The sequence below is a fragment of the Phasianus colchicus genome, chromosome 6 (genome assembly GCF_987193195.1).
Source record: "Phasianus colchicus chromosome 6, bPhaCol1.hap1.1, whole genome shotgun sequence".
NCBI lineage: Eukaryota > Metazoa > Chordata > Aves > Galliformes > Phasianidae > Phasianus > Phasianus colchicus.
In genome coordinates this window covers 45,006,174-45,024,174 of record NC_143441.1, presented here as the reverse complement: position 1 = coordinate 45,024,174, position 18,001 = coordinate 45,006,174, and the positions used below count along the sequence as shown (strand labels likewise).

At 41.0% G+C, this 18,001-nt stretch overlaps 1 protein-coding gene across 3 annotated transcripts in view; it reads right to left on the bottom strand.

Moving 5' to 3' along the window:
* LMBR1 (limb development membrane protein 1) overlaps positions 1 to 16,121 on the bottom strand; it is a 62,185-nt gene extending 46,064 nt beyond the window's left edge. The window contains exons 1-3 of one of the 3 annotated variants that reach the window (XM_031615952.2): positions 15,775 to 16,121; positions 3,490 to 3,562; positions 1,637 to 1,676 (exon numbers count right to left, since the gene is read on the bottom strand). In XM_031615952.2, coding sequence (XP_031471812.1) covers positions 1,637 to 1,676; positions 3,490 to 3,562; positions 15,775 to 15,837 — 176 coding nt within the window. In that variant the 5' untranslated portion in view covers positions 15,838 to 16,121. Of the gene's footprint in view, positions 1 to 1,636; positions 1,677 to 3,489; positions 3,563 to 12,794; positions 12,899 to 15,774 lie in introns of those variants that run through there. The other 2 variants (XM_031615954.2, XM_031615953.2) reach the window with 2 other exon arrangements.
* Between the last annotated feature and the right edge of the window lie 1,880 nt (positions 16,122 to 18,001).

Sequence of the window (18,001 nt, the reverse complement as noted above, 5' to 3'; positions counted from 1 at the left end):
CACTGACAGAATAAAGCTGCGTAACAAAGAAATTGGGAATTATCTGAGTTTATAACAAGAAAGTCTATAAGCCACTTACAGAAATGTTACTTTTCCATAATAGTCTCTGCAAATATATTATTCATTCCAAATTACTTAATTTGCAAAAGAAAGTGTGGCTAATTTCATTCAGAAGAAGGTACTGCTATATGCTTTTGTTGGTTTGAGCTATTTTTCTTTTTCTTAAGGATACTGAATTATTCTAAGCCAGAATTGTGAAAACTAACACACTATATTCTAAGATGCTACTGCAGTTGGACTGTTTTCTCCTCCACCCACCTCTTAAGTCCTGAAAACTGTGCTATGCAAGGAAATACATATCTGCATGTTTGACAGTCATTGCTTTCTGAAAAATAACATGCCCACCACTTTCAATGAAAAGATATTATTCTGAAGTGCTAACGCTGTTCTGACTTACACTGCAGTCTCATGAAGTACAGAGTATTTACAATTTATATTTGTTATATTTTTAAGCTAAACTAGGAAAGAAGATGCAGGGATAACAGCCACCAGACAAATTTTACTCTTTGGATGCTGAAAAATTCAGAGTCAGGCTAAGATCACTGCTGTCACAAAAATCATTCAACCTAGAAGAGTTTTAATTTACTGCAGTTTTAAAGCAGAGGAGAGAACCTTTTCTCTAAATTATAGCTGAGAGCTTCCTACATTAGAAAAGTAGGTAGGATTTACCTCTCTTGATCTGAAGGCCTTGTGGCAAACGAGCATTTTAAATAGAAAAATATCAGACATCAGTGAGCAAAGCTTGTCTAAGATTTGTTTCATGTTTGTGCGCCTTTCAAGCTTGCCACAAGTGCACAACCAAAAGTGAACAGCTTGCAATGTACTCGGCACTTTCCCAGAGTACAAGACAAATCAATAAAACATGCAATGAAGCTCTCCTTCCAACAAGATGACAGTACCACCACGGAAGAGCTAAGAACATTATAAAAGTCAGTAGCATACCCACACAGTTTAGCAAATTACAAAACTGAGAGGGCAGCAACAGCTCACAGGTGTTCTTTAAATCTTCAGATATATCTAAATAGGAGAGATTAATATCTAGCTTTATTAAAAAGAACAGGAAGAGGACAGTCTCTGGCAGACCAGCAGGCCTGGCAGGAGTTTCACTTCCATTCATTATTCTTTTAGAAGCACTCTTCAGATGATCAAATGCAGATGTCTACTCCATTGTGAAGTAAGTCGCTCCCCAGAACCCACTGCTCCCCTTGACAAGATTGCCACTGAGTAGCACAATGGGACATACTTCATATATAAACATCTACAGTTTACACACCTTAACTTAGATGCAAATCTTGCACTGCACTGTACCTCTAGCATCAGGTCCCCATGCAACCTTTTGATCAACATAGTCCTTACCAGGAAGGGCGCAGATGAAAGAAGCCCTACACCAAACTGCCTCCTCATTACACCTTTCAGAATGCAAGTTGCCACCTAATCAAATATTCTTCCTCTGCTCTATGAAAGCACCATTTATTTGTCATCATATTTCAAATAGATTTTTACTTGATTTGGAAGCATACACAATTCCTGTCATATATTCAGGAAAAAAAAGTCGTAAAAAGAGAGCTATACATACGATATTCTGTTAACTATGGCATCTTCATCCTCTTGCTCATCTGAAAAAAATAAATAAATAAATTGGAGCCAGTAAAGAAAAATCTGTTGTTGTATATTCCAATTTTTTTGAAATAAAAGAGGTCAAACACTTAAACCCTTCATCTATTCCTTATACCCTTTTCTGTACCTCTTGGTGTTATTTATACATTCGATACCATCTTAGAGTGAGCTTTTTTCTTTAAAGTCTGAGGTTTTCCATGAGGTTACTCAAAAATTATTTTTCAACTTAAGAAGAAACAAAGCAGGTGTTTCAAGTTTAAGAGTCATGGACACTCAAAATAAATGAGCAGTCACCAACACATGTACTTTTACAGAATAATTTTGTAAGAACAGGAGTTTTGCTTCCATTTCTTTGAGTGGAATCCGATGCTGTTTTGATGGGAATCTTATGGCATTTTCAGAGATCAAGTGCAGATTTTTTATGAGAAGTTGTTATAGAAACAACAAACTTTTCCAAAAAACTCCAGAAGTGCTAACATTACAAACTTATCAGTAAGATTCCAGCAAGCATATGAAATTTGTCTATGTAAACAGTCACAAAACTTTCAAAAAGTAATGACAGCTGCAAGCATTTCTTCTCACTAGCTGATGAGATCAACTGCCAAAAAGGGAAAAAGCATCCTTACAGCCAATAGTTTGTCAAACCAATTCTTTCTCCCCATTCTTCTATACACCTCCAAATAGCAGCAGATTTGTAATATCCAGAATACAAACCAGGATAACAACATATTACATTTTATTCACTTGTTTAACTATTCTCTACGTTTAAAGAGCATACATCATTTAAAAAAAAAAACACTATATTTATTTAATATTTTACTTTTTATCTTGTATACAAGTCCATCTATGAAATAAACTTTATTCTAACAGGTCCAACAATCAGTTTCTACCCAAATTTGAAGCATCAACATCTTGAGGCAATCAAATGTTTTTCCAGCATGACTGACTGGGCATCAAGTCCCAAATAAGCCATCAAGAGTCAAACATTCTACTGCTGTATACATTATTTTTATGGTATTTACCTTTAGAAGAGATAGAAGAAAATGACAGGGGTCCCTACAGTTTAGTTTCAGACATACAGTGTTTCTAAAGTAAGGGAAAAAACTATTATCTCAAGGAATAGGAGTTCAGTGAGGAGGTCATAAAGAACAGGTTAAGGAAGAACACCAAAACAACTACACCTGAACAAAGCAAAATCACTACACTAAATCTACTTCCCTTCAGTAGTACTGGCAACCTTTTCATTTAACAGCTAGAGTTCTGAACTTGATTTTGACACAAAAAGACACTGATTCTAGCAAAGACTACATGAAAGTAGAACAAGATCTCAAGGCAATAGAGACAGAATTTCCTACTTGAAATTCTCCCCTTTCTTCTGTCTCAAAACAGTTAAAATCCAGGCTGCCACAGTGCCATAATGAAACAGGCTGTGGCCATCCACACCTCCTTCCAACCACATATTCTCACTCAATCATGAAGGACCAGCTGTGGCTCTCACTGATCTTCACAGACACTTCAATATGTTTCCTCCCTTCACATTACGCAGAAGGCTCCAAGATGTGCTAGAGCTGGCACAACAGAAGGGATGGAGAACTCACGGCTTGGGGTCAAAGGGAGCTGACAAAGGGTAAGACAGCAGCATATACCAACAGATCAGCACAGGATGACATAGTACAGCAGTCAGAGAAACACATTTCAGCAGAGATCCAGGCAGGTTCTTCTGCTTTTCTTGTGATAGCAGAGAAGAAAGGAATCACCTATTCACTCAAGAAATAAAACAAACTTTGAATATATTATTAACTTCATGCTTACCTGCTTTTCTTTTGTATCTTGTGATTATGAAGTAGGACACTATGTAGAGAACAGCAAATAGGAGAAAACAGATCTGGAATAAAAAAGTTGCATTTTTTAAATTGTGAAAAATGTCTGGGCTATAATAAAAAATAAACAGAAAATACAGTATCAATAATTTAAAGTTCAATGCAGATCAATAGTAGCACTGGTATCATTATCATAAAATCAGTACTGGTTTTATGGTTTCTATCTTATTAATAGAAAGTTAAACCAGTAAGAACAACTCAAAGTAATGCTACTATAGTAATCCACTACAAGGCCACCAGGTTTTGCCTTAAAATGGGAACAAAGAAAAGCCCTACCAGCAGCAGTATTTTATGTTTGTTTGTTTTGTGTGTGTTTGGGGTTTTTCTTTTGTTGCAGGGTTGTGGGTTTTCTTTTTTTGTTTGTTTTTAAGTTTGAATCCATCTAAGTTATGACAATATAAAGAGCAGTAACACATTTAACATAGAGGCAATTGTACAATGGGCTTTTGAAGATCTATAATGGAATAAGCTATCAACATACATAAAGAAGCAGCTGTTTGGTGTTTCCATCATACATTGAGCTCAACCAATTCTAGGCAGCATTATACACCAGCAAGACTGCCACAGTGGACATCACATGTGAGCCAGTCAAACACAGTCTCCTCTACAATCACAGAAGCCAAGGGCAGAGCTCCCCTCCTCACAAGTCAGACAGCTTATTTAGGTCAGACATACCTGCAGCCTGGGGTGACTTTCTAAGTCTCTAAGACCTGGCACTACAACTTCAATACAATTAGACAAGGCCAAAACAGCTACAAATACTTCAAAAATTTTGAGAGGGATGGAACTGAATGATAAGACAATTTTAATCCTCCATGTGTTAGGGGGTAACTAAAAGAATCAAATCTCTTGAAGGAGACTTCAGTGCCTCAGCACTGCTTCCTTAACCTAGTTTACTGATGCCCATTAAAAACATGAGTCAGTCAGAAGACAGTAAAGCACGTCGCTCTGCGATGATGTGACCCTTAATCTTCTTTAGTACTTCAACAATAACAGTAAGGTGCTGTATACCAGCAGCATAATTCATTTTTATTAGCTTGCAAACACAGTATCTATGCACAAAGACTGAGAAACTACTTGAGTAGCCCTAATGATTAAGACTATTTTTCTATTTCCTTTTGCTGGTGCACAATACCAGCAGTCACCAAGGAGGTCTCAGAACACAGCAGTTAACTGAATAAGCCCAAATTGTTTTAGGAGGTTTTATTAACAAAGAGAGTTCACCCTATTGCCTACATAGGCTTTTCAGTCAGTTCTGCCTGTTATCTGCAAATCATAACATTAGAACACTGATATGTTTTGCGTTTTGCTCCAAACTGAGTTTTAATCTCCACTTTGATCTGAAATTGCAAGATTGCCTCATGAGGCAGCACTTAAACTACTTATTTAATTGGTTCTTTAAAGATCTGTTGCCTTTAATCATAGAACAGCTTGGATTGAAAAGGACCTTGAAGATCATCAAGTTCCAACTCCCTAGCAGGAAAGAAGGACTTATTAAAAAATACAAATAAAAGTAAACTAGTGGTGTTATTTCTCTCATGCAGCCACACAGATAAGAATCAAAGCACAGCCAAGAGTCTGAGCATGGCTGCAGTTTCCCTACATGCTTTCCCCAGCAATAGTACCATGCCATAGGTCTGAAGTGGCAACTGAGCTCATTCTGAACTGATAACACACAGTGGTGACGTCCAAAATCCTGATGCTAAAAATCAGATTTCATAACTATGCCTTTGAATTCAACTATTTCATCCAAATAGAGCTCGCTGCCCCAGCTTCCCAGAGACTGCTACAAAGACAGCAACTTCAATAACGAAAAGTGATTTAATAAAAAAAAATAATATGCTGGTATACTTTTGAATTGGAAAGGGCAAAAACCCAAGCATCTTGGGTTTTCAGAGCACTCCAACACAGCCTGTCCTGTCAGTAATGGATAACGCAGTGCCAGTGCTGAAGAGTCCTTCTCTAAGTTTCCAGTTCCTTTGAAACTAGACCAAGCCTACAGACAGAGGCATCTAATTTTAGGCATCCACCTTTGAAAATTAGGTATGACATACACAGGGTCAAGTAAAATTATTTTTAAAAAGAATCCACAAGACCCAAATAACTTTGGTTCTGTCTAGAATACTGTTAAGCCCTCTTTTATTTAAAAAAAGAACATAAGTATGACTGCAATCTCAAATAAAATAGTTGCCCTTTACTCTAGCTTTGATTGCAAGGTTACAGTGAAAATATGGGTCTGTACTTAGAGGACACCCCTGAGATTGCCGACCTATTTGCAGGGCACAGCAGGAGAAAGCTGCCCAGTAACATGAACTGTCAAATGCTGCATTTCTGGTCTTAGATGACAGCTACTCAACAACTCAGCAGTAATGTGTAACTATATATCTTGGTGTAATTACCCTTCTACTTCTGTCACAACGAAGAAAAAATGTTGCCATTGTAAATATTTGGTGAGGTGTTTATTACTGAAAACACATCGAATTTTTAATGAATAAAGAAAAGAAAGCAGCAAATTCTCATCAGTAGAAGCTCCAGGTTCTAACAAGAGCGTTCACAAGTTAAAGCTCTGTACTGTTCAAAAGTCAAGGAAACTCAGAAATGTGTCTCCAGTCTCAATTTATAGTCAGTGGAACCCACAGAGCTGTTTGCAACCAGCTTTCCAAAGGGAGCAGCAAAAGCTAGCATCCTAACTATTTTTAGAGTAGAACTCCTTTAGGATGAGGAAAAGGAATGTGTTTGTCCATGAAAGCCAAGGAATAGACTCCACTGTCCTGTCATGCTGCAATCCTGGGCTCTTACTCCTCACACTGCTCTTTGTTTCAAGGTATTTTTGTACAGCAGCAAAAAAATAGACTACTTGCCCATACTTGCTCTAGTTTTAGTCCATGTTTCTTAATTACAAATGAGTGAGCTTGTATGCAGTGCTCCAGGTAGGCTCATGGCTACCAACAGCACTAGGCCATCCCTTCTGCATTCGAAATACTTCAATCTGTTCACCCAAAAACCACGTCAGCAATTGAGTTATCCTCCAATCACCGAATTCATCTCTGCTGTTCTCCCCATCTGCTGAGCAGCTCTCAGCATGGGATAGAAACTTGTTTTCAGGGCTCAAGTGCATCACCACCTCTTTTTTATCCCTTTTAGAAATCACACCTTAATCTCTACTGCCTCTATTTCAGGGTAGCCTTTGTGCGCTGTGTTCCACTGATGCAGTGATCTCCTAAAGAAATGAGTGCATCCCAAGAGCAAGAGCTCTCCTCGTTGTCAAAGCTGAGCAAGAATGCTCTTAATGCTGAGACCCGAGGAAACTGAATAGCAGATTTTTCCTAATGTGACATCTGTTGTCACAGACACTACAACCAGCTCCTTATTCACTTCAAAGCTCCACTACAAAAGCATATCTACTCAGTTTAAGAAACATATTTATATGTATTCTCTGGATATAGCCCTTAGCATATGCAAAGGAAGCAATCTAACAACAGTCACGTGTCTCTGAAAAATAATTCTTAGCAACTCTTTATTTTTCCCCCTTTAAAAAAAAGCTTAAAATAGGGCAACTCCACATATAACTTTTATTTCTAATCGAAGTTCTTAAGAATCATCCAGGTAGTCAGACTGAAATAGAACACCATTCCAGAACGCACACCATGCACAGAAGTACATTGGTATCTTTAGTGAAGGTTTAGTGAAGGAAGAACCCATATTCTTTAAAAAAAAAACTTTCCTTCAGAAAAGTATTATGTATGACAGTAATATATAAGCTAAAACCACAACGTGCTATTAAATCCAAGTCATGCTGCAAGCCATGTTTTCAATTTTCAATCAAGAAACAGTGTTCTATGCCATCATTCATCTCTGCAAGAAGATCTGACAAAAGGTGAGGATGCTGCAAACGCAGTGAATCTGGGACAAGTTGTATTGCTCATAACCTAAAATCTTCTGCAAAGTTTGTCAGTGAAGCTCAAATTAAGCTCTTCCAGATGCAAAGGGAAAGTGAAGACAGAATGTACACAGCTGTGATTAATGAGGATTCCTGGCACTGGTGGCATTAATTAAAAACCTTTAAGATTTTTCACTTCCTTAAATTTATTTTAATTTTACAGAAGCACAAAGCAGACATCATGCTGCTGTAGTTAGGCTGCTCCTAGGAATCTATGTTCTCACATTACAAGGGAAGCACACAATCTTTGATTGACCAGGTGCACCCAAACACAAAGGAAACCAACAAGAATGTAAGAATTTTTATTGTCAGAGTCTAACAGTTAAGCAAAATAATTTATGTGTTGTTTTTTTTTTTTCCTTCTTCTAAACACCACCCAGCAACTGAAAACAAAACACATAGATGTGGTGCTACATTTAGGGTCTTCCTTTTAACTGGGAGTAAGTAATTCATTTATGTTTCTCTGCATGGAAGTAAAAAAAAAAAAAAAAAAAATCTGGCTCAACAAGCAAACAAACCCATCCTTTCCTGGAGGTTTTTCATGTTCATTTAGGAAACAAAGTGCTCTGTTTCTGCTGAGGTTACACACAGAACACACCAAGAGAAACCACTTCTGGAGATGCACTGCACTTTGTTATCTTATATCCAGCTCTTCCACAGAGAATCATACTTCTGGATCTGTACCAGACAGCTCAGCTCCTGTGAGGATGAAGCTGGAGATGAACTGCATGCTTTTCAGCTTGTTGCTATGTGCATCTGAGGGGCTGGCACTGCAGTCTAATATTAAACACAAGTAACAAAAGTCTGAACTAGCTCAAGTTACCTTGTACATATCCCAATATTAATAAATATCAGCTGACATCAATTTGTTCATGCTGATGACCTTTAAAACTTTGGACCTAAGTTCATGCCATGGATTGAAAACCATCATCCTCCTCTGTTAACTACCCTACTCTAGCCAGTGATGCCCTCCTGCTATGAAAAAGCTGGGTATCTTACAGAACACAGTGCTTTAACAGTAAGGAACTACCACAGAGCTCTGATTTAAAAAGAGCTCACAGTCCTTAGCACATTTACTTGATTTAACACACATGTAACCTTTTCACTAGAAAAGCATCCAAGCAGACAAATGATCACTTCTTCCCACTTAACTGCACACCAGTGCTTAGAGTAGGCAAAGTAAACCTGGAGAAGCAAAACAGACAAGACAGTGTTGCACTGTGATCAAGCGAAATGAAAAAGGAAATACGGAATAAAGGAAGGAAGAAAATAACTTCAAACAGCAACTATGTCAGTGTCAAAGATAGAAAAGCTACTGTTATTACACATTCATCAGCATTTCTAGGTGAAGCATATGCAAGAAAATGGCTATGGACATACCTTCACTTCCTGCTGTTACATGACAACATATCCTTTTCCCTAAATAGAAAAAACAGCACAGAAAGAAAGAGAAGGCAGAACACACCTGCAAAACACATTTAAGAACATGCTTAAGAGTTGAAAACTGAACTGGTGGTGGCTTTCCTTGACCAACTATTACCTAAAGTAGTAGCGTTAATTCAATACTCTTCAATATCTTTATTGATGACCTGGATGAGGGCACTGAGTGCACCCTCACTAAGTTTGCAGATGACACCAAGTTGGCTGGAAGTGTCGATCTGCCTGGGGGTAGTGAGACCCTTCAGAAGAATCTGGATAGGCTGGGTAGCCAATGGGATGAGGTTCAACAAGACCAAATACCAGGTCCCGCACTTTGGCCACCACAACCCCAGGCAATGCTACAAGCTTGGGGCAGAATGGCTGGAAGACTGCGTAGAGGAAATGGACCTGGGGGTATTGATTGATGCTGAGCTGAAAATGAGCCAGCAGTGTGTCCGTGTGGCCAAGAAGGCCAATGGCATCCTGGCTTGCATCAGGAACAGTGTTGCCAGCAGGAACAGGGAAGTGATTGTCCCCCTGGTGAGGCCGCACCTTGAGTACTGTGTCCAGTTTTGGGCCCCTCACCGCAAGAAAGATACTGAGGCTCTGGAGCAGGTTCAAAGAAGGGCAACAAGGCTGGTGAGGGGTCTGGAGAACAGGCCTTATGAAGAGCAGCTGAAGGAGCTGGGATTGTTCAGTCTGGAGAAGAGGAGGCTCAGGGGAGACCTTACTGCTCTCTATAACTACTGAAAGGAGGTTGTAGTGAGCTGGGGGTCAGCCTCTTCTGTCATGTAGCTGGTGATAGAACTAGAGGGAATGGCTTCAAGCTGCACCAGAGGAGATTTAGGCTGAACGTTAGGAAACACTACTTTTCTGAAAGAGTAGTCAGTCAGTAGAATGGGCTGCCAAGGGAGGTGATGGAGTCACCAATCCTGAGGTGTTCAAGAAATATTTGGAGGTGTGTTGAGGGATATGGTTTAATGAGAACTGTTGGTGATAAGTGGATGGTTGGACTGGATGATCTTGAAGGTCTTTTCCAGCCTTGGTGTTTCCATTATAGTATTGAGTTTTAACTTTTGTAATATAAAACAAGCACTATACACCCATCCTACTGCTGCTATCGTGTCTGAGTGTGCATTAAAATGCCACACAGCCGCTGAAAACCTTCCTACTGTTCCACTTGGCAAATGTTTTTGTTTTCACCTGGGAAGAATGACAGGAATAAAGAGTAGGAAAGCACAGGTGGAGATGGATCAAAGCACATGGAACAGATGAGGCACCTCTTGTCATGTGAACAACCAACAAGTAAGTTGCAGCAGTACCAATTCATCTCTACCTAATCATATGCTTTGCTTTTATAGTGATGCATCATCCAAAGCTGCTAATTTCTATATGCACAAAAGCAAACTACAGTCATGATGTTTAAAGTCTCTCCTGTTCCCACATTAAACATCATGCAAATGCTTGCACACTACTAACTACCAAGAAGTCAGTGCCCCTAGCCATCTACAGAAGTATACATTTACAGCATTGGAAGGACTGGAAAAAGTACAGAACATTGCAGAAGTTAAGGTTTTCCCAACAAGATCATCACTAACCTCTGAAATGAAGATATATACCAAATCAAATATGAAAACAAGACAAGAAGCACATTAAAAACATATGAATAAATAACCTGCAATCTTTAAAGAGAATCAGTAAACTTACACTGCATTAAATGCACAGTTCAAATAGTTTTCTTTAACCCAGAGCCAATCTCTCCCTTGCTTACCACAGCTTCACTGGGAGCACACTTCTGACAGCTGCAATTTCATCACCACCTGGCTCACCCTGAAGGCAGTTCTCTCAGATGGTCAAATTCCAGCATTCTCCCCACATCACAGCAAAGCCTGAGACATTCACAAAAGCCCACCTTTCTTTCAGATGCATCCTGCCATCTCATTCAGTCCATGTGTAACACAACCAGCTATCTAAACAAAACCCAACATTGGGTACACTTATCTGTAGTCATAATCAGGAACAGAGCTTGTTTGCTGTCAGTTCTTCCACTGTTTCTTAACTTTGTCTCAAATCCTACCTGCACCTTGACATTATCAAGTTTAAGTTTCCCATACAGATTTTTTTTTAATATTGAGTTTAAGTCAATCTGAAGTCTTAAAGAGATTCCTGCACCTTCCGCAAAAATAGGCCTCCCTCTTGGTCAACTCCTACAAGTAAACGTATCAGCTTTCTAAAGGAATTCTTTTGAACTGCAATAACTTTTAACACTTCCATCTTCCTTGCTCCTTTTATGTAAATAGAAAAAGCAGAACTGTCCAAAAGTTGCTTGTTTTGAGAATAAGCACATCTCTATCTGCTCATGCAAGCCAAGTGTTCAGAGATACCTATTAATTCCAAATGGATCCAACAGCACTGCTCTTCATTACCAACAGCCAGAAGATGACTCACTGCTTCACAAGTACAAAACAGCACACATGTTTACCAGTAAAAGTGTACTTTTAAGATAATACGATGCTGCGAGCATTTTTTATATATATAATTATGTTATTATGTGCAATCTTCTTGTTTCTCATGCCACTGCTACAAGTACTCCTTTCTCTCTTCTTTTTCCCCCCCGTTTCAGAAAAGAGGCAATACTGAGAAACCTAAGCAAAATTATTTTTTGAGATGCAAGAAGCAGTTCAAGTTATAAAGTACTCCACAAATATTCACTGCAAGGATAAAAGAAGAAAAGAAACATCAGTGAATAAAATAAACTTGCATAAACTTTGAGTTCTTCTTCTACATGAATTGGTGTAATGCAGTTACTGCTGGCATTTGCCCCCTATATGGCTGTATAACAAACCAGAAGACATTTTACAAAAAACAGAAACATCAGTTGTTTTTAATAAGTTGTTTTTAAAAATTACCAGTGCTGCTAGTCAGCACACTCCTCTTGGCCCACAACCAGAATATCATCACTTTTGGCATAAACACCGCTCTGCAAGGACCACAGCTATTGTGCAGAGCAGAAGATGAAGGAAGCAGAACTGGTCACAAACAAGAGCAGGCTGCCAGCAGGCCCACAGCACTCCAGGGGATCGCTCTTCCGACAGCCACATATGGGACAAACACCAGCAGCAGCCACACACCAGATCCTAGTGAAGAATCCTGAACACCTCTCTACCATGAAACACAACAAGAGGACAAAAAGTGTCAACAGAAAGCAAGAGTTTGCTTATACTTGCATGAAGGAATTAAATAGCATTTTTGTGTTCAAACTTATTCTGCCAGGACTGGCTCTCTTCCCCTCCCCCCCCCCCCCCCCATGTTGGATTTAGTATAATTAATTATTTCCAAATCTACTTTGCTTTTTAACTAATGGTTCCACATTCACCAAGTTATTTTCCTCTACATTTTCCCCTCACTCTCACCCTGTACATAAGCACAGGCACTTCACTGATTTTGTCAAGGAAGCCTCATAACCAAGTGCATGTGTATGGTTTTATAAACTGAAAATTTTACATTTTTTAAGCGGAAGAAATCTATCAAGAATTAGTAAACTTTAAAGAAAAAAGCCAACTAATATTGCAAAATAGAGGACTCAAATGGGAACAAATAAGAGTATTTTTCAAAGTAAAGCCAGAGGAGCAAAGAAACTGAATTTCCCCACTTAACTACTTCAAGTTTGGCTGTGAAAAGCTATAGCAGCGATCAGGACACTTTAATTACGTTGTATAAACAGATGTAAAAATAGGACACAAGGAAAAACCAACTCCCCAGAAGCTTACATAGCTTCCATGGATGTGCAAGAACTCAGCAAACAAGAAATGAGTCAAAGGATCAAGAAAGGTAAACTAAGTATACAACAAAGACAGCAATAGACTAGCACACATTACCTGGCATTTATGTATTACAATACTTGCACATGCATGCTGATCAAATAGAGAAGGCATGCTGCCATGCTCTGCTGATTTGCAGAACGATGCAACCAGAACAGAGCACAAGTTCAGCTCTGTGAGGGCAGGGCTTTACCCATTGTTCTGTCATGTCTCATGTTTCTAATGCTGGGTCATCAATCTCCATGTTTACCTCATAGAATTTTAACTACATGACTGACACTTGTTTGTTCCATTAAGCATTCCAAACAGGCCCTACAAGCAACAGATTAACCTAGTTTCAGCACGATTCTTGAAACGTGAGAGAGCTGACCTCTTGTGAGGAAGGGATCATCCCATGAAGAAACAGAACAAGGCAGGCTATTCTCGTGCAGACAGGTACACTCCTGAAAAACCAGAAACCATCCCGACACGCCAAACAAGTGGCTCACAGATGGATGCACCTAAATTTAATCACACATTAAACCACAGGAAAGGACACCTCAAAAGCAGATTAAAGATTTATTTTATTTTTTGAAAAGTCCCGAATTATTCTTGCTTGATCCATAAACATACATCAAATACATTTCTCCTTTAATGGAGAAATTATCAGAAGGTGGCAACTACTGAAAAAAAAAAAGTCAAACACTGTCAGCTGAAGGGCAACAAGCCTTTGTTTTACATTACATAGCAAAACTTCATGGAAACTCAGAAGCTTGCTTGCTCTGAAAATAGATGAAAGAGAAATGAAGCATTACACTGAAGTGAAGCTTTGCATGCCTTTAGGACTCCTTCGGGATGCACAATCTAGAAACTCTAAAGCCATTCAAAGAGGATGAATACAATTCACTAAACAGAAGAGAAAGGAGTTTTCTTTTCAACTACGTCAAACTTGCCCTGATTTCCTTCCTCTCCTGAATGCACATTTTGGCTTCCAGTAAAGGTCATGCTACAGAACTAGGTCTGCTAAGTCAGGAAGATATCAACAGATTCCATAAGCTCGAGCTGTTTCTGTTGACAGGTTTCCTCCACTCTAATACTGCAAAAACTTCAATCCTTTTATTTACCACCCCAATGACCCCACTCCACCTGCAGCTGGAACAAAAGCTTCATGCACATGTCAGACAGCAGAACACATTCCCTCCTTCAGTGAAGCCCCATCCACACCTGTATCCACAGCACAAATGTTCATCTACATGTTTGACAACATGATTTCCACCATGCAGCTTCAAGACCAGCTAGAGCAGAACTAATTGCAGGGGTTGTAAGCATAATGGTGCATGTAAACAACATGTTCTGTGTATTTCGTTATCTGTAAGCTACCAACAAGAGCAACAGGAGGCCGGACAACATGCACACTTGCAGCACACTTCTGCAGCTGTGCAAGTGCTACAAGAAAGGTGCACACAACTGCAGCCTTCATACAGAAATTAAGGGCAAGAACACAACACTGTGTATGTTTCAGAAGTGAAAACTTTCTTCCTCACTGATTAAACAATAACGTAGAAGGCTTTTCACCAAACCAATGATCAAACTGTAGCTGGACAAGAAGTTTTTTCTTCACAAGAAGCAACACTGCACCACTGAATTATGCATTTTTGCTTTCCCACATGAATACTTACATGACTACACCAATAGAAAGAATTAGTAATTGCTCTTAGAAGAGCTGCAAAGCTTTAGAGAAGTAGCTGCAGTATGCATTAGTTAGCTCTTTAAGAATTCAATACACTTCAATAATTTAATGAAAAAAATGAATTGGTTAGATTGCACATCTTCCCTCAGTACAAAAACAGTACATAGCAGACGAGGTGTTAGAACAAGAGTCTGGGGACAAAAGCATGAGATTCAGCACACACAAAAAAAAACACAAATGGTAAAAGGGACACTGGGAAACAATTCTAACACCCAAAAGAGCTGCAAGATTTGTGTATACATTTCTGCTTTCATTACAGAGGACATAAATACTTCCTTACAAAGAAGTATTAGGCTCTCAGTGCCCCTCCACTGGTCATGGCTCTCCTGACACACCTCGTATCCATTCACACAAACAGGAAGAGCCAGAAAAAACTCCGAAACAACAGCTCTCCGCATACCAACTTGCATTGCACTCTTAAGAAGAAAGTATTCTGAAAGTGTAATACCACAGCATGAGAAAGTTAGTGTTAACACATGGATTTTTAAGATACAGAAATTATCACACAAGGGATCCAGTCAAGTCTCTTATTAAATAACTGAGTTATGTAGGCCTATGGCAAAATTGACAGTGACATTTAAGACTGCTTCCTCATACAGCTGAGAAACACTCAAAGCTAAGTTATGAGATTTTTATCCAAGAAATCTCTTAGTACTCACACAGCAGTAACTGCAAAGAGAATATAATTAACCCAGCAGAGTTAGGATGGTATGTGGCAAACCAAAACAGTGCCTCCTATGTGCAGCAAGAGATAAGCACCATCAGAACACCCCTACGGGCTTTGAATAGCCCTGCAAATAATGATGAGGCAATCTGGGAGTAAACCACAACAGCGCTCTCCATCTGCATGTAAGGTGCTGGGCTGAGGCAGATGGGACAGCACAGGTGCTGCTCTGTGAGCCGTATTCCTTCACCCAGAGACGGACCTGAGAGATGTAAGCAACTGTGAAGGTTATACAGTGCTTGCAAAGGATGTGCGTTCTTGCAACCGGAGGAGGGTGTGAGCAGCACAAGCAGTGCCATCGGAACCCACACGTACCCTCATGGACACCAGGCTGCACTTAAAGGCTGAGCCGCACAGCACAGCACGGACGGGCTGCTCAGAAACACGCCTATGCACACAGACGCGTGCACACACACACCGCGCTGCTCCGCCTCGCTGGAGGCACACGGAGAAGCGGGATGCCACGGGGAGCGCAGCGCAGGGCCGGGCACGGAGGAGGCCGGGCCGGAGGGCAGCGCGGCTGCGGGGAAAGCAGCTCCCGTGAAGGGTCGGGAGGGGGAAGGGCCGAGGGTGACGGCGCGTACCGTGTACTCCCGCACTTGGCTGTGGAAGTTCTGCTCGCGGATCGACACCTCGTCCGCCTCCATCCTTCATAGTCCCGCGGCCCCCGCGCGCAATGGCGGCCGCCGCCGCCGCGCCTGCTGCTGTCCTCCCGGCGGCGGGCGGGCCACCATGGCCGGCGGCAGCGCCCGCTGCTCCCCCCGAGCCCGGCCGGCGACCGAGAGAGTCCAGCGGCGACGAGCTCCGCCGCTCTGTCAGCGTGCGGCGGGACGCGGAGGAGGAGGAGGAGGAGGAAGGGCGGGCAATGCCGCCTCAGCTCCTCCTGCTGCGTCACCACGCAGCGACAGCGCGCACACCGCGGCCACGCCTCAACCGCCCGAGGGAGGGGAGGAGCCAATGGGCGGGAAATGGGGTGGGGGGCGGGGCTCCGCGTTGATTGACAGGAGGAGGGCGCTGTGCCCGGGGGTCTGCCCGGCTGGAAGGCGGGAGCTGGGCGGGGACGGGGCGGGTTCACCTCGTGTTTGCTCTCGTACGTGATAACTGTGCGCGCTGTCGGTCGGAGTACGCTTATCTCCTATCCTGTGGTCCGTTTTCTTGCTTAAAAGCACATGTGGAAGTGTTTCATTAAATTTTCTCGTTAGAAAAAGGGGGATGGTTTTAAACTGAGACAGGGGAGGCTTAGGTTAGATATGAGCTGGAAATTTTTCACACAGAGGGTGGTGACGCACTGGAACAGGTTGCCCAAGGATGTTGTGGATGCCCCATCCCTGCAGGCATTCAAGGCCAGGCTGGATGTGGCTCTGGGCAGCCTGGTCTGCTGGTTGGTGACCCTGCACACAGCAGGGGGTTGGAACTGGATGATCACTGTGGTCCTTTTCAACCCAGGCCATTCTATGATTCTATGAATAGTCATCTTCAACTGTGATTCATTGCTTGAAGTTCTGAGTTTACAGAGAACTGCCTTCTGCTTCAGCACAGCTGCAGTTTCATCCTGATTCTTTCTACACTTCCAAAGACACAGCAGAATCGCACAGTGAGTGTAAGAGGTGAGAAAAATCCCACCCTCTGTCCTTCTGAAGTCCGCTGCCTGTGCAGGGAGAGTGTCTCAGTACTTACTGAGACCTTCGGAATGCAAAAGGACCACTAAATATAGATCTGGAGGAGCAATGAGAGCAGCAATTTTGACACAGTTCTTGGGAAAAGCTGTCTTACTTCACAGCTATTCAGTCCACAGCAATAGATTGTATCTGACAGATAATGTAATTACCTATTTGTGTTTTCTTCAGCTATTCCCCCTGATCTCCAGTCATCTCTTCTTCTAGGGATGCTGTGTGCTGAAAGCATCTGTAGCTGCCAAGATGACTTTTGCATGAGACTTTGGCCTGTGAGAAGGGCTTGCTCCAGATAGAGAGAACAATCAGAGATTAGGTCTGCAGTAATTAGCTAAGAAATACACATACTGATACGAAGACGAAGGAGGAGCACAGTTGAAGTTCCAGCTGTATATTCAATTTGAAATATACCCAACAAGTAGATACAGGACGTAATTTGTTTCATATCATGGATTGGAAAGTTCTCTCTTCCGTTTCTAGCAGCTGCATCATCAGAAACTTGAAACATATTTATATTTGCTGAAAAGGCAGGAAAAAAAAAAATAGCTTAATTCCTTTCTTGGGCAGAAGTTATTGCTTAGTTCCAAGGTGTCTACACCACAAAGGAATGTCACAGTAGCCACCACTGCAAAAGCTATTTATATCAAGGGATATGCAGTCTTGTATAGGCTACTGTTGCAAACTGATGAGAATGTTTAGCAACGAACACATTGATGTGGGCTCATCAGTACGAAAGTAATATTTGAAGCATACCAAAAGAAAAATACAAAATACAAAAATGAAGCCTGAGGTACGTTTATGAGTAGGCAGAAGACTGCTGGAGGCTTTCATCCATACCTCAGACACAGAGAAAAAAAGACAGTGTTGGAACTGTCCTCAGTGATTCTTTTGACCTCCTCAGTAAACAGAAGTTTGTTCTAAGTATAATCAAGAAATTTTTCTCAAGTTGCCAATCTAGAAGTACATGCACAACCAAAAAGAGTAATAAAATGCAGACTTCTGACTCGTAGTGGTGCTTAACCCCTGTAAGAGTTGAGAGGATTTAATAGATCTTGTTTGTTTTGTTCCTTTTCAGCCTTGTTTTAAAAGAACAGTTTTTCTACCTCAAGATAATACAGTGTCTGGTATTCTTAATCTC